Source organism: Peromyscus eremicus, chromosome 8a (assembly GCF_949786415.1).
Source record: "Peromyscus eremicus chromosome 8a, PerEre_H2_v1, whole genome shotgun sequence".
In the NCBI taxonomy this organism is placed as follows: Eukaryota; Metazoa; Chordata; class Mammalia; order Rodentia; family Cricetidae; genus Peromyscus; species Peromyscus eremicus.
This window is the reverse complement of record NC_081423.1, coordinates 26,669,175-26,694,357: the sequence shown is the minus strand read 5'-3', so window position 1 is coordinate 26,694,357 and position 25,183 is coordinate 26,669,175. Positions and strand designations below refer to the sequence as shown.

Here is a 25,183-nt window from a genome sequence, read left to right as displayed (position 1 = left end):
GTGCTATGACTCACTCAAGGAAATCAAACAAGAAGGAAAATCAAACAAGACCATCAAGTGATCACTGCTTCCAATTCTTCATCTCCATCTTGGTTTCCTCCTTGTGGTTTCTAAGCCCAAATTGTCAAGCTTTCTTTTCATCCTCTGAGCCACAGTACATGCTTCTTTCTTCTCTTCCCTCCCATACCACATTTTTCAAGCAGTTCTCTTTTGTTTCAGTTACCTAGAACCAGTCACCTAGAATTCTGTTACCTGTGAAAAAAAGAACCCCCGTCACTACAGTGTCCTAGTCAATTCCATGGGCACATGACACATTTCCTTGTGGGCTTTTAGAAAAAAAGAAAAGAATGAGATTTGGTAAAATTCTGATTCACAGAATGAAACCCTTTATTTACTTTATCATATTTGATGTTACTAACTTTACTAAGTGTTCAGAACAATTAGTCCCCTTTTATTGGAAGGAAAACTGAGTGTTGATGATACCCAGGAACTTGTCCAAGATCACACATCTCGATTGAGCTCCTGTTTGTCTCATTTCCAGAGCTTCTTTTTATCTGTTACTGGAGGTGTTTAGTGTTGTTTGTCTACAGAACAGAGACTCTGGGCCTTTTTAATGATTTGTTCTCAAATTTTCTGTGTTGGCCATCCTTAAAACTTTTCATTTTCAGATATAAGCCCAACAATTATACCTCCTAATATCCTATCTCTTCACCACACATCATAGTAGTCTCTTCTTTAAACCTAGACAATTCTTAATATCAAACCACTCACATGTAATCATAACATCTTCTTAAATTGTCAGATTCTCAGCAGTTCTTGTTTGTTAGTTGGTAGGCTGTATTGTCCCTGAGCTCCCTTCACGAACCACAGTGCTATCTGTAGGGCAAAGCCAACTTTCAGACATAGATGTAGCATTACTTTTTAAATGTTGTGAGAACTCTACTTAATTATTATTTTAATAATAATTATTATTTTCCAAATCAATTATATTTTAAGTGGTTACATTTAGTTTATGGCAGTTTCATACATGAATTTAATAATCCTGTTTATTTTCTCTCTGCATTCTATTTTATCTCACTCAAACCTGTGTTGTCCTCTCATCCTCCCCATATGCCTCCCTTTCCATATTCATTTTGTTTTGAGACCCCTGTTTTTAACCAAGATTGGTAAATGACTAATTCCCACAAAAGGTCACCAATTGCATAGTAGCTTTGCTCAATCTGTATTTCTTTTGTTAATGAACACTGAAAGCATTACTACATTATTTTGTAGTCACACAGGGTCTTGATGTCATAAAGCAGTGATTCTCAACCTGTGGGTCATGACCTACTGGGGGTCCAGTGGCCCTCTCACAGGAGGTCATCTAAGACCATTGGAAATATCAGATATTTATATTAATGATTCATAACAGTAGCAGAATTACAATTAAGAAGTAGTTATAAAATTATGAGAATAATTTTATGGTTGAGGATCATCACAACATGAGGAACTGTATTAAAGGGTCACAGTATTAGGAAGGTAGAGAACCACTGATATAAAGTAACAGTGACCCACAGTCGTAAGTTCTTAGAGTACAGGAAGCATGTTTCAGATTGTTTTGAAACCCCTCTCTCATTCAAGAAATCCTTTGCTCACTGAAGGAAAGGAAACAGCCAGGCTTTCATCTATCACAGAACACATGTATTTATCCAGTTTTTGCTATGAGGCAGATGTCTGTTAAAAAGAAGAGCGGGACCAGTCATCACTATGCTAGCTTACTGCTGAGTCCTTTTCTCCATGGTGCTCAGGCATGGGGCCACCATGAAGATTCCTGGAATTAGCACAGAAAAGCAGGGACAGGGACACCTCTCTATAGGCTGATCCTGGACCACATTAAGGCGGGGTTACAAGGCTGGTAGAGCACCATGCCAACTAAGGAAGCAGTGTGGAGAAATGCTGTAGACTTGGAAAAGGTCTTTTCATTCCCCTTTACTCATTATTTTAAGGGAAAAAAAATGCTTTACTAGATTATCTAAAGTGTGAAAACAAATGTTTGCCACACTTCAGCCACTGAGCTAAGTGACTGAGGTCTCCTTCCTGGAATGCAAATGAAGAACTCTCCATTTCTGAGAATCCTATCTGAAGCTATTAAAAGTTACTGGCACTTGACAACCTTTCTAGTTCCTGGTTGGTGAGAGTCCTTTTCAAGACAACCACAAGAGTGATGAGCAGTCCCTTCCCTCTGTCTCTGGAGGAGGAGCCAGTCTACAGCCCCAGTCACCCTGGACAGCCTTCCTGCCACAGCCTCTGCCATACATGAAAACGTGGCTTGGGCTGGAAGAGCATGTGAATTGGACACTAATGATTCCTTGCAGATTGAGTTTCCCCTTTCCAAGTAGATGAATATTCTTTTTTTTAAATAGAGGCTGATAAATCTTAAGGTCTTGCTGTGACATTTTCCTAATGAAGTGTTGGTTTGATATTCTAAGGAAATACTGGAAAAAAGAAGGATTTTGTCCCCTGATCATTTCCAAAAGTAGTTATCAGTAGAGCTGTTTATTAAGGACTGTGTCATTCATTCATTAATTCTCAGTTAGAACACATAGGCCTAGCCCATCCCTTGCCTCATGTTTATTTTCTCCTCAACCTCCAGGAATATGTTATTGCATACCCCACAGAGAAGACCTTCCATCTATACTCAGTGACCAAATAAACGAGTGAGTGACACAAAGCATAAACTATGGACAGCTGCTATCAGATGGGAAGCCATGTCTTAAGGGAGTATTCACTGCAAAGACAAACCTTTCCTGTACGAAAGTGTCTTGTTATGGATAACAAAAACACAAGAAAACAATAAAAAACTCCAATGCTTTTGGCAAAAGAGGTCATAAAGAACAGAGTATAAATTTCAGCTTGAAAAGCTATATTGAGCTGTTCACAGAAGATACAATCATAATGTGTCACCTCTGCTGATAAACAATGGCAATGAAAATCCAAGCTTGGCACCTGGTAATGGTTAGACATCCAATAGTATTGGATGAGAAAGTGAATTGATTAACTGGAAGACAATGGCAAAGAAGAATGAAATGCAGCGAGGTCTATGGGAACCCAGAGAAGAATAACTGCTGGGAAGGCAGAGGAGCTAAGACAGCAGGCTTTGGGGAACAGAGACCAGCATGGGGGACTACAGGAGAAAGGCAGAGGACACCCAGACCCTCCCCAGTATGGTGGACAGTCTTGGTTGTATGTAATTTAGGATTTTACTGTCAGGGCCTGGAATAGTGGTGATGGAGATCAACTACTTTGCAGCTCAGAAACCTCTCTCCACAGATCAATTCTGCTCATGACTTTCAAGTGGAGGATGCCACTCAGGATCCATGCACATTTATCTGTGTAAATGTATCCATGTGTGTTGTTATGCATTGTCTTGTCTCTGTGTTTGACTGTCTCTCTGTGTATATTTGTACACAAGTATCCAGATACAAATGTTTATCTCTATCTATGTATCTATATCTATATCTATATATCTGTTTCAGCACGTATGTGTATAATTTTGTGGCCTGGGGGAAAAAACTATAGGAGACAGCCTAGTAAAAAAAGAGACTAGAGATTCACAAAATATACGTAAAAGACAAAAAGAACTGGTTTTCATTGGGTTGTTCTGTCACTAAATTATCATTATTATTGTAAGTAATTAAAACTTATACTTGGGTATTTTTACATACAGGAAAGTTATAGCCAATTAAGAAATAAACTACAATGAAAAGGATATAGAATTAATTTAGCATTGGGGGAAGCAGTCAGGTATATGAGTTGAGTTTTAATTTGGACTAAACACTATATTAACTAATCAAGCTTTACTAAAATTTAGTCTCTGAAATTGTTTCCTCATCTCTAAAATATTTCCAACTTCTTGTTTTTCTAGAAGAGAAGGTTTCTGTGACAGCTAATGGAGGAGACTGGTCAACACAGTGGGTAAGGGCTTTGAGGTGACAGGAAGAACTACATATTGTGTGGAGATAAGGTCCAGTTAAAATCTTGAGTTCTGAATTCAATGGTGTTATCAGCACAAAGTCTGATTTTAGTGTTTTTCAAGTCTCAGTTCTTTTTACTTAACTGCACAGAAGTGATGATCCCAGAGAGCATGAACATCTCCAGTATGTACTTTCTGAATATAAGTTCATATGGAGAAGAACCAGATCTACCAGGGACTGTTGAGGTCATGTCAGGGAATGCAGGAGACACTTCTACTGAAGAACTTTTCTCTGGCTAAAGATGGACAATCAATGAAGACCAACACTGCATAGGTTTGACATATGCCATTCCTCTTTAAATATTTGCGTTCTCATTGACACTAAGGCAAAAGACCTCAGACTCAGTAGACATGTTTGGAGGATGCTGAAGAAAAATTATTTTGAAAACTGCTAAGTGAATGAGAATGATCACTTCTTCTGCATTTCCTGGACAGAAGACATCTCAGCAAAACCAAATGCTCCATGAAAGAAATTAAACTAGAAAATCACCACTTTAAAAATTCCATTGAATTTATGGCTCTAACCAATCATCACCAGGCATAGAAAAGACAACCATGTGAGATGTTCATACACTGTGTGTGGTGGTTTGAATAAGAAATATTCCCTGTTGGCTGGTGAATTTGAACACTTGGTCCCCAGTTGGCTGTTTGGGGAGGTTCTGGAGCCTTTAGGAGATGCAGCTTTGCTACAGGAAGTATATTACTGGGGGCGGGTTTTGAGGGTTTACAGCCTTGCACAGCTTCCTGTTTTACCTCTCCACTTCCTGTGCATGGATGAAATGTGATAAACTAGTTTCTTACTCTTGCCCCATGCTGTGCCTTCTTGCCATGATGAACTCTATTCCTCTGGAACTGTAAGTCAAAATGTCATTCTTCCTCAAGTTGCTTTCACTCAGTATTTTATCATAGCAAGAGAAAAGTAACCACTACACCATGTTTCCTATGAACCCATCCCCCAACCCACAGTCCATTCTAATCTGATTTAGGCACTGGATCCAATTACCAACTTATAGAAATACACTAGAAAGGGGAACGTATTAAATGATACCACAGGGACACAATAAAATCAGAAAAATTCAGGTTATGGGGAATTTTGTACAATAAACAATTTTGCTTATTAAACAACTTGATACCAACCATGCAAGGAAAGAAGAGAGCTAAGTGGGAAACTTGAAAGTGGAAGAAATGTGGGACATTAACCTCAATAATTAATGTCTGATTTAAACAAACACACTAGTTAACAGTCAAGACCACTGACTTGAAAGTTAATATCAAAGAATTATTGGTGTTTTACAGGCATGATGATGGTATACTTGAAGAACTTATCATTCAGAGATAGATACTTACTTGATATTTGCAGGAGAAGTGCTAACACATTGGTGATTTGCTTAAAAATACTTTTCAGAGCTAAAGAGGGAGGGGGAATAGATGACCAGGTTTAATTCTGTGTGGCTTATTTAAATTAGGCGATGGGTACATAAAGATGTATCATCTCATTCTCTAGTTTTTGTATATACTTGAACATTTCCCCAATAAAAGTCAGAAATGAAAAGCCTGTCTGAGTTTAATGTGAGTTTAGCCTACGACTAGCAGGGTAATAGAGCTGTTATTACTTCACTTCTTCTGGGCATCATAGAAGTGCCTACCCATAGGGTTCTGTGAGAAATAACAAGATATCATAGGCATAAAACCCTTAGAAGACAACTCATTGTACACAGCACAAGCTTGACTTACGTTACACATTGATGTCATATAGTATTATATATTATCATATAGATCATGTATTAAATGACCCAAGAAATGTAACCACTATTCCTCAGTGATGAATTAGAAAGCACTAAATATTCTTTAAGTATTATTTTTTATTAAGAAATTTTGTTATTTATTTTACATACCAATTACAGATCCCCCTCCTCTCTCTATTGGTGGGGTGGAAGCTATAGTAGTTAAAATGGAGGCTCAACAAAGAGTTCAAATATTAATTAATTAATAAAAACCACAAATATGAATCAGTGTTGCCCTCGGACATTGCTTTTCAAAGTTCGATATGCATGTGAACTGCCAGAGACTCTTGTTAAAATCACTGCAATTCCCTATTGCTGAGTACCTCTTAGGTGATGCTGAAATGGCCAGCCCACACTTGGGCTTAGCTTAGCATATTCCTGACACAGGAAAACAATTGGATACATGCTTTTGTAGGACTTAAGTTTCAGTCATTTAGATGATAGAAAACCAAAAACATATTTGATTTAGAGTATTCATTAGGAGAATTCATTTCTGATCCTTTCTGTCTAGTAGCTTTTATATTTACTAAAATAAGAGGCACAGGTATTCATTTGCAAAGGCTTCAAAATTCAGAATGTCACAAATAAGAAAAGTGAACAAGTTAAATCCCTGGTCAAGTCCATTTGGCTGCTGGGCATAGAACTTAGCATAGTAATAATGTTGGACTGTTTGCTTCCAACTCTTCCTTAGCATTGTGATATGGGACTTATTATTTCAAATATAGGTCAACGATTTTGTGATTTCAAAAACGGCTCCCAAGGAAGATTTCAGTTGAAAAAGTAATGGCTTTGGCCTAATTTTAGTTCTGGGAAAAGGATTTGGACACAAACTCTGGTCCCCACAGTGTCCTAGAAAGCAGACACTTATCAGAGGCCCCTGACGTGTACAATTCCACTCGTGGAAAGAGAAGATGAAACTACTTGGGCCAGAGGAATGGTCATTTTCACCTGTCATGATCATGTGTGTAGAGAATCTGGGTTAATGTCCCCTTCCATAAAGTTCCATAGGAATGCAAACAAGTAGTTGTTCCAAAAAATGCTCTCAGGGACCTTCATATATATACGCTGGACCCTCCAATGAGGAGTGGTGTACAGCTTATTAGTTTGACTTGACCATGACCCATAGTTTTCTAGAGCTTGGGACAGCATTGGGCATAGTTTGTCTTGGGAAATGCTTAACTAAGGAAGCCACCTTCAGTCTGTCACCATTTCAGGTTAATGAAAAGAATATGTTAAGTGGGGACTTCTAGCAATTTCTGAGGTAAGTAAAAGTCCTTTGGAGAGGGTAAGGGTCTCATGGATTATAGAGATTTAGAGAGAAAGCAAGTTAACAAAAGCTACTGAGACTCATTCAAGACACCAAGACCCTACACAAATCATATTAGGAGGTGTTCCAAGTCTTCTGAGACAATAGTGAGATCTGCCTTTCATGTTCCCAGAATTTTCATCTCTTAGATGAGGAGAGTAATGACCTCCTCACAGAGTGGTTGCATGGACTCAAAGGATAATGTGTTTGGAAGTGTGGCTGCACAGTAAGAAGCACATGGATTGACGGCAATTTGCAGTCATTCCCCTGCCCCCCTCACCCTTCTCATCCCTGCCAACTGGAATGATGCCTTTCCTTTGTTCCAGTTTTCAAGAAGGTGTCAGTGAGTTTATATCATGATAACTTGGGGGGACATTTTCAAGTTACGCAAGTTATATAAGTCATTGTTTCATTGTGCCAATGGGAGAGGGTATGGATATTTGTGAAAGCTCCCCAGGGACAGTGATGATGCATTCTGAGCACCCATTATGTATGTGCAGCAAACCTCTAAGGGTGATCCCACTCTTCCAATGGCAGTTCTGGGATCTGTTCCTTGGAATAAAAGATTTCTGTGTATAAATAAATAGAAATTACATGCTCCTCTCCTCCTTTGACACTTATTAAAGGATCAAAAAAGTCCAACAGGACAGTATTTAAAACATGCTACCTGTTGCCTTCTGATCTTATTTATCCTTGCAGTGTTTTCCTTCTTTGCAACTCTCATCTATATCTTTGTTCAATACATTGGGGAAAATCTGTGGTATAGCATTAGCTAATAGTGAGTTCTGTGTATATTCAGGAATTTCATTCATTAAAGATAATAGGGAGAAACGGAGGTGGGTGGGTGGGTGGGCAGAGAGCAGCCGAGACTCCTCCTGTCCAGAGAGTGAGCTCTGGAGTGATTTAATCCTTTAATCCCACTGCTTTATTCTTCCTGCAACCCACTACTTATGTCTGAAAAGATCTGTAAATAATACATAAGTACTCTCCTACATGCACCCCTCTGTAAATGCAAGGTGACAGCCAAAGCGCCAGGAAGGTGAGCTACCATGGACTTTAAGGACAAGTGTGGTTTTGAATTCTGGTTCCAACTCTACAGCTCAGTGACTATGGGTGAAGGACATGACTTATCTATGCCCTAGTTTTCCTTATTTGTAAAACAAGGACGATGATGGTGTCCACCCATTGGGCTGTTGTGAGGACAAGTTAATCATGCAAAGCTCTAACCATGGACTCAAGCTTAATATTGTTAATAGTGAATCACAAATGCTCTTGAGCAAAGGAAAAATCAGGACAAGGACAAAGAGCTCCAGAAGCCAAGTCAATAAATCTTCTTCTTTTCACATATGAATTTACCTTTTTAAGAAATGCCAAGTGCCCTATGGGAATTTCGGGTGGGAATTAGAAACGTTTACTAAATTGAATGGTCAAGGTGCTGGAGTATGAAGGATTCTTTCACCTAGCTTCACTTTAGTTAAATCCCAAAGAATCTGATTGATAGACTAAAAACAGTCAGGACCCGAGGCCAAAGGAATAAGAAAAGTCAATGGCTGAATTTCAACAGCTTTGAGATGAGAGATGAAATGGGATTTAAAATTGGATGAGGATGCTGAAGTTAGAGATGCAAAAACAGAGATATTTACTCAAATAAATGCTTATTATTTCCAGAATTTAAAAGAAGAGGAATAGAACCAAATACCAAGTCTGAGATACCCTTGATGTACCCAGACTATGATGTCAGATTCACCTGTGCACACATTGTCGGTGTGTTTAATGTGTAATCCTTACAGTAAGTATTGGTTAAAAAGGTTTCTGATCAAGGAAGTAGGTCACAGGGCCCCAAGGCGAGATCTAGATTGTTCCTGCTTGCATTGAAGGACTTTATGACTGTACACTAGACTTTCGTCTTTCCTCCTTGTAAGTCCTAAAGTGATTCAGTGAATGGGGGAGGGACGAGCCAAGGGAAATAAAACTCAAGAGGCCAAGCCAGATCAGTGGGGTTCAGAGACCAAGAGGCAAAGAGCTGTGGTCACTGCAGTGAGTGCAGTGACAATGATGTGGTGAAGGTGGGTTCCAGTTCTGATGGCCACAGAGACCACCTATTGTGTATGCAGTGGGAACGGAGCTGTCAGTTTGCCCCTTGCTTTCCTATTCCAGTTCATGCTCCCAGCCATGCTATGGGACAATGGTTGGCATGGCTGCCCACCAGTGGAGAGGAGAGACCGCTTAGGATGACTGTCAATCACATAGGAAGCATTTTGAGGACTGCTCATCAGGTACTGTGGAGGCGGCAAGTTGAGGCAGAGTATACTGTTTCAACTTGAGAAATGGTATATGCCATAGAACTACAGCTCGTGAGACCCTTATAGGAATGGAACATTTGCTTTCTTTCTCCCAAATCCCCTGACTTTTTAAATTTCTCCTCAGCCAAAAGCTGACAGCATAAAAAGTGTCAGAGCTCTTCTTTTCCCATCAGTGGAGAAAAGCGCCAGGTTGGAAATCAAACCCCACAAGGAGGATTTTAATAGAAAACCAGAATATCATACCCAATTAGCCAACAGACTGTTTATGAAAATCATTGATATTAATAGCAACCATTTGCCACTCTCTTTCAGTATGATGACCATGCCAAGTAACTCAAGTCTATACCGTTTAGTATTTAGAATTACTCTAAAGGAAAGGGATTATTTTTGCCTATTCTTTCTGGATAAAGGAACCAAGGTGTGAGAGAGTGATGACTTGTGTAGAATGAGACAGCTGATATGTAACAGAATTTATAGTTAAGTCCAGTTCTGTCAAAGCCCAGAGTTGGAGTTGGTCACCACCAAACTACCTGCATTTTGTCTGCCCTCCAGCCCTGCTGATGTTAAGTGTAAAGAAATAACAAAAGTGTCAACAAGAGCTCTCTGACCTAGAAGATGACTAGCACTGTCAATAAGGTAGGTACACAAAAGGAAAAACATGGGGGCTGGGAGATAGCTCAGCTGGTTAGGGGACTGGGAGACAGCTTAGTTGGCTAAGCACTTGCTGTGCAAGCGTGAGGACTTAAATTCGATCCTCAGAACTCACTTAAAGAAAAAAGCTGAGCATGGTATGTGCTTGTAATCCCAGTGGTGGAAACAGAGTCAGGTGGATCCCTGGAGCTTGATGGAACGCTAGCATGGCCTGCTCGGTAAACTCCAGACCCACGAGAGACCCTGTTTCAATAAACAGGTGGATGGCTTCTGAGGACAGACCTGATGTTGTACACAGATATTTGTGTACCTACACACACACACACACACACACACACACACACACACACACACACACACACACGGGGAAAATAACTACTTTTATCTTTTGGAAGTTAAGAAGGAGCCAAAGGAATGTTAAAGATTCATGCTCAGATCTGAGCTGGGCAGAATGAGCAGGCTAGGCTGAGCGCAGAGGAGAGGGTTGGTTGCATTTGTAACTGAGCAGTTGTAGGATGTGGTTTTCAATACAAAGGTAGGTTGTCTAAGTGGATGAACTCAGTTATCACTTAAGAACTCAGGTCTTCAGCAAGGCACAGACTCTTTTTTAGCCTCAGTTTCCTCATCTGTGATATGGACATGATAGTTATCCACAGGGTTGCTGAGAGGAGTGAGTTTCTAAAGAGGCACCTGCTACCTTAACCTCTCTTTCTGCCAGTGTAGGTTCAGCTTTCCAAGAGATGAGCTCGCTTCTTGCCTCTGACCTCACCACGTAAGATTATATAGAAAGCACCTTACCTGCTGTGAGAAGCCCTTCACAACACGTCTCTGCTTGAGGTTGGTCTCTCCATCCAAGTTGGCAGTTTCCAGGTGGCAGACCCCACTGGGGTCTGAGGAAAAGAGGAGAAGGATGTCTGCTGGGACGATCTCATTGCACCGCATCTGGACAAAATCCCCCACACGCACATCCTGCCAGCGCTTCTGCATGTAGCTCTGCTCTTTCCTGGGGTGCAAGGAAGACAGGGGTCTTGGTGAGCTTTAAGATTCCTCAGTGTGCTAGTTTACAGTAGATGTCAACTTGCCACAATCTAAAATCACCAAGGAAGGGTCTCCATTGAGGAAATAGCTAGGTTAGGTTGGCCTGCAGGCATGTTTATAGGGGATTGTCTTGATTATTGGTTGACTCAGTCCAGTGTGGGTGGCATCCTTCACTGGGTAGGGGTCTTGAGTAGTATGTGAGTAGAATAGAGAGGGCTTATTGAGTAGTGACTAAAGAGTGAGTAAGCCAGGATCTAGGCATTTATTTTCTCTCTGCTTTTGATTGTGGATGTGACACTTGAAGATCTTGCCTTGATGTCCCCTCTGCAATAATGGCCTGTATCCTGGAATTGTGAGCCAAATCAATTTCTCCCTCCCCTAAGTTGCTTTTGGTCACGGTTTATAAAATCCCATTAGTAACAGGTCTGTCCCTGTGCCTATTTAGAATTTTGAACAATTACCAGCCATTGACCAGGTGTTGTGCTGAGCCCTTCTTTCCTGGCAGGAAGAACACTTTAAGGGGAAGTTAACTGCACCATTATATTTCATGGCTTCTTATCACAGAAGACAGCAAAGGTACAAAGACCAGAGATAGAGAGAAAGCTGTTCTCGATTACGGGGAGCAGAGAGGCAGTAAAAGTGAGGATATTGGTCATTAAGAGTGAATGGGACATTGATAAAATGGAAAACTCTAGATACACTGAGCGCATTAGTAAAAAGACACCAGGGACTTTGACACCATGGACTCACAAGAATTGGGAAAGCAGAGGATTGAGGAACTAGGGGAAAACGATAAACTTTCCCCCTTATAATTTACCAAACCTTGATAATAGCAGTAGCAACTAAACTGCCAATTTTATGTTTACAGCAGACCGAGTACTAGTGTCAACATTTTGTTCACTTACATGACAACTCATTAGTGTAGACATTACATAAATTTCACAAGAAACTCAGGGCCAAAAACACTTTTTCCTCAAGTCTTATGAAACCCAAGCTGAAACCTGAGCTTGTATCCAGCTTGATGTCAAAGCTCACAGCTTTCACTGCTAGCCCGTCCCAGCTGTTATTAAAGCCTCACTCTCCCATCCCCTCCTTCCCAATAGGACGTGCTATTTATACAGAGCTCTCGTATCAGAAAGTCTTCGTTCCACCCGGCCAAGTATTTAACAAATTTTGCTCTCCTAAGTAATCCAGATGCTCATATATATATATTTTGGTTTTTCGAGACAGGGTTTCTCTGTGTAGCTTTGCGCCTTTCCTGGGACTCACTTGGTAGTCCAGGCTGACCTCAAACTCACAGAGATCCGCCTGGCTCTTTAATCCCGAGTGCTGGGATTAAAGGCGTGCACCATCACCGCCCGGCTTAGATGCTCATATTTTTGACCTTTAGAAAACTCTTTGAAAATATCCCTCAGGGTCCTATAAAGTCTTTTGGTCATACCAAGCCATATTGAATGCCCCAGATACTCTCAATTATTCCTTGGATCTGCAGTTTCAAGACCTATCCTAAAGGTGTGGGCTCCTTTATAACTGCACTTCTAACATTCCCCTTTCAAGGTGGGATTTGAAACCAGACCAATATTCCAGATGTGGTCTTTTTATCAGAGCCTTGCTGGCTTGAAGCTGCTTTCTTTAAGTGTACCTGGGCCAGGGAAGACAGCTTATGTCTTTGCTATCTCCACACACAGTTGAGCCCTTCTGGGAGTGTTCCTGTTTCTGCTGGAATCTGAGCTACCTGGGCATTACAAGCCCACATCTAAGAGATGTGAATGAAAGTACTCAAAGAGGATGAAGGGACTAGTATCTGCCCATCTTGGGGATCTCTGGAGAATGTCAGCAAAGCCCTCCTAAAAGCCCATTGTCTTTGTCATACATGGTCCCTTCAAAAAGACTCTCCCAGCCCTGAAATGAAGGCTCTTCCATCTGGAAGGCTAGAATATAGTCATTTAGAACATCAGGACTGGTGTGCAGCCTTCATCTGGAAGCTACGAAAGGGTCTTTGGAAGTGCAACATGGCCCTAGGAACCCAGTGTAGTGACCCTAGCCTATCCATGGCAATAATGTCCACATGGCTACTGAATGTGGACAGTCTCCCTGAGGCAGTTTATTAATATCTCTTTCTTCTGTGATAAAGCAGGTATCAGATTTCCATGCAACTTTTAATTATCACCATCTAAGCACCCACATCATCCAACATCTCATCTTAAAAATGAAGAATAGGGACAGCCCTACCAGCTCTAATCCATTGTGTCATTTCACAGATGTGTTTTAAAATTTGTTCATTTGTATGTTTGGGGTAGATATTCATCCACCAAGATAGCCACAGCAACCCAGCCCTGGCATTGCCTAAGTGCTTAGGTACAAGGCTCTAATAAAACACACACATACACACACACACACACACACACACACACACACACACACACACACACACAAAGGTCATGATGGGGAAACCTACAGAGACAACTGAATCAAGCTAGTGGGAACTCATGAACTTAAGACCAACAGCTGTGGAACCTACACAAGACTGGACTAGGCCCTCTGCATAAGGAGACAGCTGTGTAGCTTGGTCTGTTGAAGGGCCCCCTGGCAGTATAATCAAGATCTATCCCTGGTGCATGAGCTGGCTTTTTGGAGCCCAGTGCCTGTGGTGGGACACCTTGCACCACCTTGATGCAGAGGGAGGGCTTGGACCTGCCTCAACAGAATGTTCTAGGCTTTGCTGACTCCCCATGGGAGGCCTTACCTTTTCACAGGTGGGGATGAGGGGGTGGATTGATGGGGGGAAGGCTAGGGGAGGAGTGGGAGGAGAGATGAGAGGGGGATTTGTGGTTGGTATGTAAAAAGGAATAAAAAATTTTTTAATAAAGGGGAAAAATAAAACAGTTCAGAATGTGTAAAAAAAAGCTATAGGATGGATTAAACACTCAGTGTCAAATGGACTTTCACAGGATGAAGGAGGGGTTTATTTGCTACTACTTTTTTCTTTTCATTTCATTTTGAGAGAAAGCAAACAAATGATTCTTAAATATTATAGCAAACTTGCCCAAAGGAACAAAGGGTTCTCCCCTAGTTTTCTGCATCTCCCTTTCTTTCCTCTTGGCCTTTGGGACTATAGGGTACCAGTTGTTCGCTATAACCTCAACATTCCCCCTGATGTGTGAGATCAGGTTTAGGGAGAACACCCTTGAATCTGAGCATCATCTGGATGGTCATCATTTTCAGAGCTCCTTCGTTCTGAGGTTTGTGGCAAATATGTTAGCTGGGGTTGCTACATTCAGAGCAAAGTCAGACCAAGGCACTTCCATCAGTGAAAGCAAACCTGCTCTTCCCTCTTCCCAGTAGAGATCTCCACTGCGAAGTAAGGGATATAAGTTGGGATAATGAAGGATGGAAGGCCTTGGAGGTTAGTTTTGGGTGCATACACATTTAGGAATATATGTCTGAACTGGGATGGAATGGTACATTGTCAAGCTTCATCCTGATACAGGCATCGTCAGACTTGTGCTCTGCATCTTTATGGTCCTCCTTGGATCCCAGTGAAGCTACCACTGTCCTGGACAGCTGTTTCTATAGATCAGTTCTTTCCTCAGACAGAACAGGATAGGGAAGGGACATTCATGGTTATTCCTAGAGGCTTGCCTCTTTACCTCTGTAAAGCTGGCTTGCCACTACTCTGCCAACCCCTTCTTTTTTCTCATGCTTTTCATGCTTGTAATTACATTCTGTGGCTTGGGGTCAGGCAACAATGGCTTGCAAACAAAAACCCCAACCCCTTCAACCTTCCCCCAGTTCTAGGAAAGAGGGATCTGAGCAAATTGACACTCAGGCTCTGGAGTGAGGTTTCTAGAACAAGTTCCCAGAAACATTGTACTTCTCCAACAGGTCCATGCTACCTCCAGGAGTCCCTGGAGGATGACTGGAGTACTGGAGCTATTAGTATTCATTAAAAATGTATTTGGGTGAATGCAATTTAGTATGAGTACATGGGACATTCCTTATTGGATACATCAGTTGAGAAATTTTATTTGTAGTAGTGTTATAGTATATAATGCTATGTTACAGTAACCTAACCCAGCTATGTTATAAGATGACAGGAATATTTTACTGGATCTTTAGGGACAGTTCTATTTCACACTTGGCTACTTTGCTCTGGTTGTTCAATGCTCTGGGGTACACTACATCACTTCATCTGTCAGCAGCATGTCTGAGGAGCAGCCGAGGATGCATAGCCCAAGGGTGTCCAGCCAAGGGAGGTGAGAAGCAGCAGAATTTAGCTGAAGCATAAAAGTGGCATGCTTCTACATTGAGTGACACTCAGCTGTGACCAGCATCTGGCCAGGAGCCACCAGCAAGAGTCATTCCCTCATGAATGTGGCCCACTTGGCACAGTTGCCCCAGGTGGATACGTGCACAGATTCTTGCCTGTCCCTCTGCTGACAGTGAGTTTGCATCTGGGGACTCATTGCTATTTTAGCTTCCTGCAATGTTTGCTGCTGTTTATAAATAAGAGAAATTCACATGGCTTAGGACAAAGACTCCAGCTGGCAGAGTCTACCTTCAGGAGAAATTAAGTGGTGCAGGGTTAAACAGCTTTCTGGGAGGAGATGGGCCTTTTAAAAAAGGTGAATAAACAGCAAGAGAGGTTCTTAACCAACAGTATGGCATGCAGAAGTGGGAGAGGAGGAGGAGAGGTAGAGGAGAGGTTGTTTAAGGCTCTGTTTCTCCTGCAACTGGGCTCTATACATAGAGCTGTGGGGACTGGAGAGGACGAGACCTGTCAGGAGGATAAGCTGTCTTATAGATCTTAGATGACAAACTGACCTGGGATGTCCTTCAGCAAGCTTAAATACTAAGCCCAGAATGTCCTAGGGGGCTGTTTAGAGTGGCTAGGGACCGCTGAGAAGAATGAGGACGGTTCAGGGATTAAGAATGTGTTTGGGGGCTGGAGACATGGCTCAGTGATTGAATTCATACTGTTCTTGCAGGAAACCCAGGTTTGGTTCCTATCACCCATGTCTGGCAGCTCACAACCACCTGTAATTATAGCTCTAGCTATAATATACATCTCCTCCAGCCTGTGAAGGCACCTGCACTCATGTTACCATATCCAACATACAGATACACAGACACACGCAATTAAAATGAAATAAAATCCTCTTTAAAAAAAAAATGAGTTTGTTTGAATCCAAGTTTCATTGAGTATTGTCTGTGAAAACATAGTCAAACTATACAACTTCTTAGAACCTGTATTTCTTTTAAAATTATTTATTTATTATTTATTTACTTATTCTTCTTTCATATATTATATCTCAACATCAGTTCCCCTTGCTCTTCTCCTCCCAGCCCCTCTCCCCACCTTCCCTCTCTCTCACATCACTTCTCCATTTCCCTTCAGAGAAGAGCAGGCCTCCCAGGGAGATCAAACAAACATGCCATAACAAGTTACAAGAAGATTAGGCACATACACTCAAATCAAGGTTGGACGAGGCAACTCAATAGGAGGAAAAAAGTCCCAAGAGCAAGCAAAGGAGTCAGAGACACCCCTGCTCCCATTGTTAGGAGTCCCATGAGAAGGCTAAGCTACACAACCATAGTATATATGCAGAGGACCTAGGTCTGAGCCATACAGTCTCCTTGATTATTGCTCCAGTCTCTGTGAACCTCTTATGAGCCTAGGTTAGCTGGGTCTGTGGGTTTTCTTGTGGTGTCCTTAACCCCTCTGGATCCTACAATCCTTCCTCCCCTCTTCCACAGGTTCCCCAAGCTCCATCTAATATTTGACTGTGGGTCTCTGCATCTGCTCCTATCAGTTGCTGGATAAACTCTCTCTGATGATTATGCTAGGCTCTGCTCTACAAATATAGCAGAATATCATTAGGAATCATTTCATTGACTTTTCTTTTTTGCCAGTCATGTTTGGTTCTATCCTAGGTCTCTGGGCTGTCTAGCCTCTGGTTCCTGGCCCTGCAGAACCTGTATTTCTTTATCTGCATCACCTCACAGGGTTGTGGAATGAGGACTAAGGTATGATCCACAAGAGGACTGCATTTAGTGCTTTGTACTTAGTGCTCATTACACACAGCTTCCTTAATGATGCTGAGAAAAATGATCATTTATGGTATAACGAGGGCTTCTCACCCTTCCTGTGCCCTTACATCTTCTTCTTCATGCTACTTTATACTCACAATTTCACTCTACGGTAGACTATATCTGTAGTTCTACCCCTACTCTTCAGGTGAACAAACCAAGTTTGGGATAAGTGGAGAGGTCTGGCCAAGATGCAGAGTGACAAAGCTCAGGCTAGTCTCACTGTTCTTTCCACAGCCCATGACTGACTCAGGCCTGCTTATAATGCCTGGTTGTTTGGGAAATTGAGTGTGGAGGTAGAGGTATATGGCAACGTAGTTAGGAGCATTGGAGTCACTTGAGATGCATTTGAAGGATGGTTCTAACATTTACATATTACATAGCCTTGGACTATTACTTTTCTTCTCTCTCTCTGTCTCTATCTCTGTCTCTGTCTCTGTCTCTGTCTCTGTCTCTCTCTCTCTCTCTGTGTTTTCATGGGCTTGCAGCTGCATATATTTGGGCATGTGAGTGGAGGTCAGAGGTCAACCTCTGCTGTCACTGTTTAAGTTCTGTCTACCATATATTTTTGAGAAAGATTCTCTCATTGGCCTGCAAGTTGTCATGCAGGCTAGGCTCTAAGCACAGTGAACCTCCGTGATCCCCCTGTCTATGGCTCCCGAGTTCTTGGATTACAAAAGTGTCACCATGCCCAGATTTTATGGGGCTTCTGGGGATCAGACTTGGTCTTCATGCTTATCAGAAGCACTTCACTGAATGAGCTGTCTTGCCAGTCCCTTCTTAACCTGACCCTCAGATTATTCAAATGGGATGAGGGACTTTTGGGAGTTGTAGTTCAGAGTTTATCACACTGGTATTTATAGCTGCCAGCTTTCTCATTGTAGTGGTTTCTAGGTTGGGGCAGAATGGAGCATTGTTGTGGAGACAGAGGACTAGATACTACCGTCATTGTCTATTTTATTAGCAGATACAAATGAGCTACGGAGTTTGGTGGCTGGAAGGAATGTCTGGTGAGAGGGAGTAGGGCTTGAAAAGGGTGGTATGGTCTTAGTTCTTGACCTGGTCCCAGTAATTACACTGAGGCTGAAGGGGTACCATTAAGACAGCCTGGCTAGGGCAGGGCATGGACAGTACAGCTTTCTTCCCACCTTACAATTCTTGATTGTCTCTACTTGCTTATTTGGCACAGGCCATACAGGAGGAGTTTGTTAGACATAGAGGAGTTGGGGAAACTCTATAAAGGAGCAGCAGCTGAGGTACAGGAACAGAGAGTGGTAGAGCCATGTCTGGGCTGGAGACCCTGGGGGAGTTTAGTGACATTCATCACACTAGAGATGCCCAACTCCATCCAGGGGCACTGGGGATTGGCATGAGAGGACCCAAATCTTAAATCAACAGGTGGGAGCTGAGCATCCCTAACAGTGGAGCATTTGTGTTAGCAGCACCCTCTTCTCATCCAGAGGCTCCAGAAACCTGGCCACACTGGGGTCTCATGTGTACACTAGGTGTTAAAGCTCCAGGCTTGGTGATGGTACCCATCTGTAACCTCACTGATTTTGAAGCTGCCACGTTCAGAAAGAATAACTTAGAATAGATTATCATTAAGAGGCAATGGCCACAGGCATACCATGCCTCACAGGATAGGGAGTCACAGGAGCCTTCCTGCAAGGCCATGGGCACTAGGTTATGAATAACCAGCCTGGAGGTGTCTGAGGCACATAGCACAGTGTGTATGAACTTTCTCTAACCTCAGCAGATCCAAATCCTGCCTCTCTCTTTACACCCCCAGGCAGAGAACATCAGTGCTGCATGGCTCGGTGGCATGCCTGATTGCACTTCATGCCCCTATTGCTTTATTGTTCCATGCACCTTTTATGTTCACTATGTGGTAACCTTCCTGAGAGATGGGCAAGTCTACATTTATGTACCTAAAATTGGGTAAGCTGAGTGCTTGTTAAATATGATGTGTTATAGGTTCATCTTGAATACTATGGAAAGCTTTTGGAAGCCATTTTGACAATTAGTCATTACAGACTCCTCACTGAAGAATTCTAATAAAACTATGATCTCATATTATTGGCTGGCATGTATGGAATGCCCATAAACAGCCCAGCACCAGACTAGTGTGACCATTTATCTGCCTAATTAGGAGACAACTTTTATTATTACCATTTACCCCCTCTTTTTAGATGAGAAAAACAGGGCCTCCAAGGGGTTACCTAACTCAGTTAAGATCACACAGGCATGTCTAACAGGACCTGTGAGTTCCAGTGAGAGGCAGCACAGCTAACAGGGAATGGATGCTTTGTTTGGGAATGAGGTACATGGTGGATGAAGCTGAGGAAGGTGACAGAGCCTAACAGGCTAATGAGAATAAGAGTGTCACCTTTTAGAGTCCTGGGCTCAGTAATGACAAGGCAGAGGCTATGAATCCTCCCTTGCTGATACACAAATCATCTCTGGTGACAGGGGTGCAGAGCTTCAGGGACACCTGAGCTCTTGTTTTATGACTCGCCTGTCTTTGGGGGACCTAATGTGGTCTCTCCTGAAACGACATGCTGAATTGGCCCAAGTGGTTTATGTTTATAGCTTTCTGTGAACACAGGCAAGGCAGAAGGACTAGTGTGTGGATAGAAGACACTTGCAAGATGGCCACTGGATTTGCCAAATGCAGAATAAAGACCTGGGGCATGGACACCATGGTCTGTTGGTCTGTGACCTCCAGGCTGTGGTAATTTTCATTAGTCATACTTCAAATGACCTGGAATGCTTCTCCACTGTCTGCATTGTTCAGATTCTCCCCTGAGGCCTGTTTTTCTGTATATTGGAGCTTGAAGTCAAGTTCCACAGATAAGGTTTTTTCCTCCTCTTCTCTCGTATATTTTCAAACTCCAGCCATTGGCCTTTTTTAAATTTATTTATTTATTTATTTATTTATTTATTTATTTATTTATTCATTCATTCATTCATTCTTTTTTTTTAACTTTTCTTGGGTCAAGTTCACAGTGATTCCTGGCTGTCAAGGTTCTGGAAGTCTCCTCAGGGGTATTTTAGCTAATATTAGCTAAGTGATGCCGAATGCCAGACACATTACAAAGCATTTAGCAGTACATGCTAATGTACTAGCTTACTTAGTCCCAGAAGCAACCCTAGGAAGTTGTTCATGGGTGAAGGTAGGTTTATGATAGTATTTTGATGTTAGGATAGCTCTAAATTCTGCCCTGTTAATCCCTACCTCTCCTTTTGGTTTTTTAAGAGAGTCACCATTTAGGAGAAATAAAGGCAAAGTGTGGACCACCAGGAAGGCAGTGTACACACCTGATGTTCTCATGCTTAGGCCATCTTACAAGTTATGCTGGACCAAGCATTTTAGGGTCTGGGCTAGGTGAGGACGCATGTGGTCTTCTCTGAACCTGATACTCAGTGTGGGGATGCTCAGGTGTTGAAACAGAGGCTTATGCAATGCAGTCACTACATAGGACCAGGATGGGCAGCTCTGACTGAGTACAGATTTGATGGGGAGTATTTGATGGATGCATTCATTCAGGTCACTGTGAGGCTGATATTCTTCCTCTACTCCCCATCCTGTGGCCATGTGTTCTACAGTTTGTTTCTATAGCAATGCTATTTCCAAGCCCTTTTGCATGTCATCTGCCCATTTGCTCATGAAAGAGATCTTAGGCAGAATTATGGTCATCATAATTTTCAAGGTGAGAGTAGTTGGCACTATTATTGAGATGGCTCTATTTAAATTATCATTAGATAATTAGCAAAACTATCAGTGTCAGCTTATCCATATCCCTAGGCTGTCTGCTGTGGATGTAGGCAGGACAGACAACCATCTAAGCTGAAGGCCCAACCAGGCTGCTAGCACCAGTGGCTTCTCTCTTGAAGCACATGGAGTTGCCTTGACATTGAAGCAGCCACCTGATTTCCAGAAGGAAGACTCGTCATCTCCCGCTAAAAAGTCAAACTGAGGGATAGTCCATTTGTAAAACGATAGGTCAGTCTGTAAAATGCCCACTATGTGAGCCTGAGGAACCGAGTTCAGGTAACCAGTCAGTAGCAGAGCTGATTGTTGGCACTTATTGCTTAGCTAGCCTAGCCAATTGATAAGCTCCAGGTTGAGAGAGAGAGACACTGTCTCAAAAAATAAGCGGGGGGGGGGGGGGGGGGCACGGACGGGGACGGACGGATGGACAATCAAGGAAGACACCCAACACTGACCCGTGGAAAGCAAGTGTATGCATATATACATACAAACCTGCGTGGGCATGTGTTCATACTAACATGTACATGTACTACACATGCATGCACACACAGAGTAAAGGAAACCAGTTAAGTATTCTCTCATTTCCTCTCAGTTTTCATGCATTTCTTGGTACTTCCTGGTCTTTTTGAAAACCAACATGTGTATCCTTCAGTTGACATATGACCAGACTATGAACTGAATGGTGTGCCCTTGGCCTGACCAAGCCTTTCTCAGCCTGCTCCCTTAAGGGTCACCTCTTTGAGGAAGGCCTCCATTGGCCTTGGCATTTCATGCTGGTAGATGAGTCCCTACCTTCTCTATAGTACCATATTCCCTGCCCCCTTGTATACAGGGCACCAAAGTACATGGGGTATTATAACTGTTTGTAAGCATCTCATATACCCTGGACTGAAAGCTCCTTGAGGACACGCTGCCGTGATGGTATCTATGCACCAATTAATATTTGCTGAACAGGAGCTGAAGAAGTAACTTTTGTTTGGAAATGTCTGCCATATGGGCACTAGTACTGAGGTTAGATCACCAGCACCATTGTGAAAAGGCAAGTGTGGTTTCACCTGTCTGAAACTCTTGCATGGGTTGGGCAGGCACAGGCATATTCCCAGAGTTTGATGGATAGCCTGTGAAGGCGGTAAGGGTTCAATGAGAGAACCCATCTCAAAAATATAGAGTGAAAAGCAACAGAGGAAGACACTTGCTGTCAACTTCTGGCCTCCATACACATATGTATGCATGTGCACACATGGACATATACTACACTACATACACAGACGTGCACGCACACACACACACACACACACACACACACACACACACACGCACAGAGTGCGCGCGCGCAAGAGAGAGAGAGAAAGACAGAGAGAGAGAGAGGGGGGGGAGAGAGAGAGAGAGAGAGAGAGAGAGAGAGAGAGAGAGAGAGAGAGAGAGAGAAAGAGAGAGAGAGACATTTCAATTGGGGGACAAATCTCAACCCAATTCCCTCAGCTCACATTCCTCCTTCTGTACTGCGTGATTTCTGAATACAAATAAAATTTCCCTAAGCTAGCTGGAAAAATACAAGTCTCTTGCTGGGTATGGTTTCTGGATTCATTAAACAGAGCCCTGGGAGAAGCTAAGCTAATACAATTCTGAAGCTAATCTCCCCTCCAAGTCATTCCATAAATCTGATTAATGGGTCACCTCTCGACCATAAGCACCATTGCTATATTAAAAGAAAATGCTCTAACAGGATTGTAATTCTGTTAACAAGGCTTCTGCTGTTCGCAAAAGCCATTTTCTCACAGTAGAAATGAGTCTAGACTGGATGATGCATGGGATTAGGTAGTGAGCAGAATTCTACGGGGTCTTTGTGCCTAATTGCAAAAAAGAAAAAGGAAGAGAAAAGGCGCCAGTTTCACAGATGCGTGAATCAGAGGGAAGAGTCGGACACAGGCTTCTAGGTGTCCCTCACTAAACAGTGTCACTTTCTCAAACTTTCTTTGTCTGATATCTTATCCTGTGTCATTGGTCTCTGGCAACGAGACAGGCCCCTTAGTATCCATTAGTTCAGATAATCATTAACACATAGGTGGCATTTCTGGCTTCTCCTGCCGTGGTTTTTTTTTTTTTTTTTTTTACAGAACCTGTGTACTTCAGAGTAAGAGAAACTTCAGGGGCATCTAGTGCAGGCATCTTAGCTAAACAGGTGAATAAGCCAGTGACTGGCTGTTGTAACTCGGGGGACTTTGTTCCATTTCAATTGGGGGCACCAATCCCAGCCCAGTTCCCTCAGTTCACATTCCTCCTTCTGTGCTGCGTGATTTCTGAATACAAACACAATGTCCCAAGTGGGCTTCCGTGTGGAAAACAACTGACCAAGAAATGGATTTAGTGACAGTGCTGAGGGCATGGAAGTGGCCTCTGCAGTGTCTGTTTCTCTCTTTCTTGGAAGTTATTTTATTTGGGCTTTATTTCTTTCTGGAAACCATGGCTGGGCTCTTTGGATAAGGACCTTACCTCAGATACAACTTATTATCATAATCCTATTTCCTGCTGCCAGGGATTGGGTCGGGGTGGGCGTGAGCTCTGATGGGGGTCACTGAGATGTGAGGGGGTTAGGAGTACGTTACCTCTCCTGACCTTCTACGAAGGCCACCAGAAACACCTTTCTTTGTCCCTTTGTGGGTTGTTAGAAGTAGCTCTGAGGGCTGGTCATGCTGTGGCTCTCTCATTGCCTTGAGTCACAACTGTCTGAGGGCTGGATGACACAGACAGGTACTAAATGCTAAGTCTGGGTCTAGAAGTGGATTGGAGCACTAGGTCCTTGCTTACTTCAAGTCACTTGTGATAACTTCAGCCAGCCTAACTCCTTATTGTGTAAATCTCTGTGATTGAGGTTTCTGCCACCAGTAGGAGAAAACGGCTGAGCCAACGCAGCACTAGACATGACGCTTGCTGAGGGTTGTACCTGACTCATAATTATGTTACCGCATGCTATTAGACAAAGAACAACAGCATGAGACGCTCTATTCTGAATTATTTGGCTGTAAGTTCTGTTGTTGTTTTTTTTTTTTCCTTCCTTCCCCCAACAGCACATCGCCTAGGACCCACTAGCCTTATGAAAACAGAAATGGGAATGCAGGAATTGAAGTGACTCTTCCAGCCTATTCAGTGATAGCTCAAGACCTGGGCCTAGAGGGCAGGCAGCTGACTCCCAAACCTGCGGTCCCCTCAAGGTCACAGTCCCTTCTATCCAAAGACAGCCCTTTATTGGGGGGGTGACCTCAGAAGAACACAACTATTCTTTTTGCAAAGACTTCTGATTCCTTGGACATTATAAGGCCAAGTGTGAAAACTAGACGCTCCTAGGCAGAACAGAACTTCAGGTCAAACAAACAAAATCTGAAGAATTTGCATCAATTATGTCATTAGCAACCCTGGAAGAGGAGCAACAGGCAGTTAAAGACTGCTGGAGGAAGGAGGATCAGATAGCCAGGACTGTAGCCTCTGGTATGTTATCCTTACTCAAGTAAATAAGCCCCCACCTGTGTTCGAGTATGCAATTCTAATTAAATGAGTGGGATGCCCCCCTCCCTCGCAAGAATGAAAAAAGACATGACATGGAACTAGAAGTGGGGGTCATTGGGAAGAAGGCATTCAATAGGAAGAGGAGGGGAGTAGGAAAGGATGATGGGGAAATGATCAAAATAATATCTATATATCTATATATATGATCAAAGTGATACATGTATCTACATGTGCATGAAACTGTAAAAGGATAACTGAATTTGACATAATAAAGATGTAGCAATTTTAGTTCCCCTAAGGAACTCAGGTAACCCAGCCTACCCAGCACTGGGCTGTATTTCCACTTAGAACAAAGCTTGTTGTTAGCTGAGCAGCCAGCTCTGCTGGAGAGGTGAACCCTTCTGGGCTTGACCCCTGTAGGTCCCACCATCCCCAGCACATGCCAACACTAATTGCTTGATTGGTCCCCATAGTCAATTATCTTGCTGTCATTGAAAAGAGTAAACTTTTCCACACTTAGGTACTAAAAGCATTTTTGAGCAATACGAAGTTTAATTGATTAATTCCAAGTGTACAGGTTTCTTTACAGGGTACCTTTGCTTTGTCAACCATGAGCCATGGGTCGTGAGGACCAGCAGCTATTTGGGGGCAGGATATCTGAACAATATGTCCTTCCTAGTTATTCCATTGAATACCCCTTTAGAGACACTGAAACCCCTTTTT

The 25,183-nt window shown here is 42.5% G+C and overlaps 1 protein-coding gene across 1 annotated transcript in view; it reads right to left on the bottom strand.

The window, feature by feature from the left end:
• The window catches only part of Atp10b (ATPase phospholipid transporting 10B (putative)), a 184,457-nt gene that overhangs the window by 74,162 nt on the left and 85,112 nt on the right, over positions 1-25,183 (bottom strand). The window contains exon 4 of the mRNA XM_059269901.1: positions 10,855-11,059. Within this exon, the coding sequence (XP_059125884.1) occupies positions 10,855-11,059 (205 nt within the window). The remainder of the gene's footprint in view (positions 1-10,854; positions 11,060-25,183) is intronic.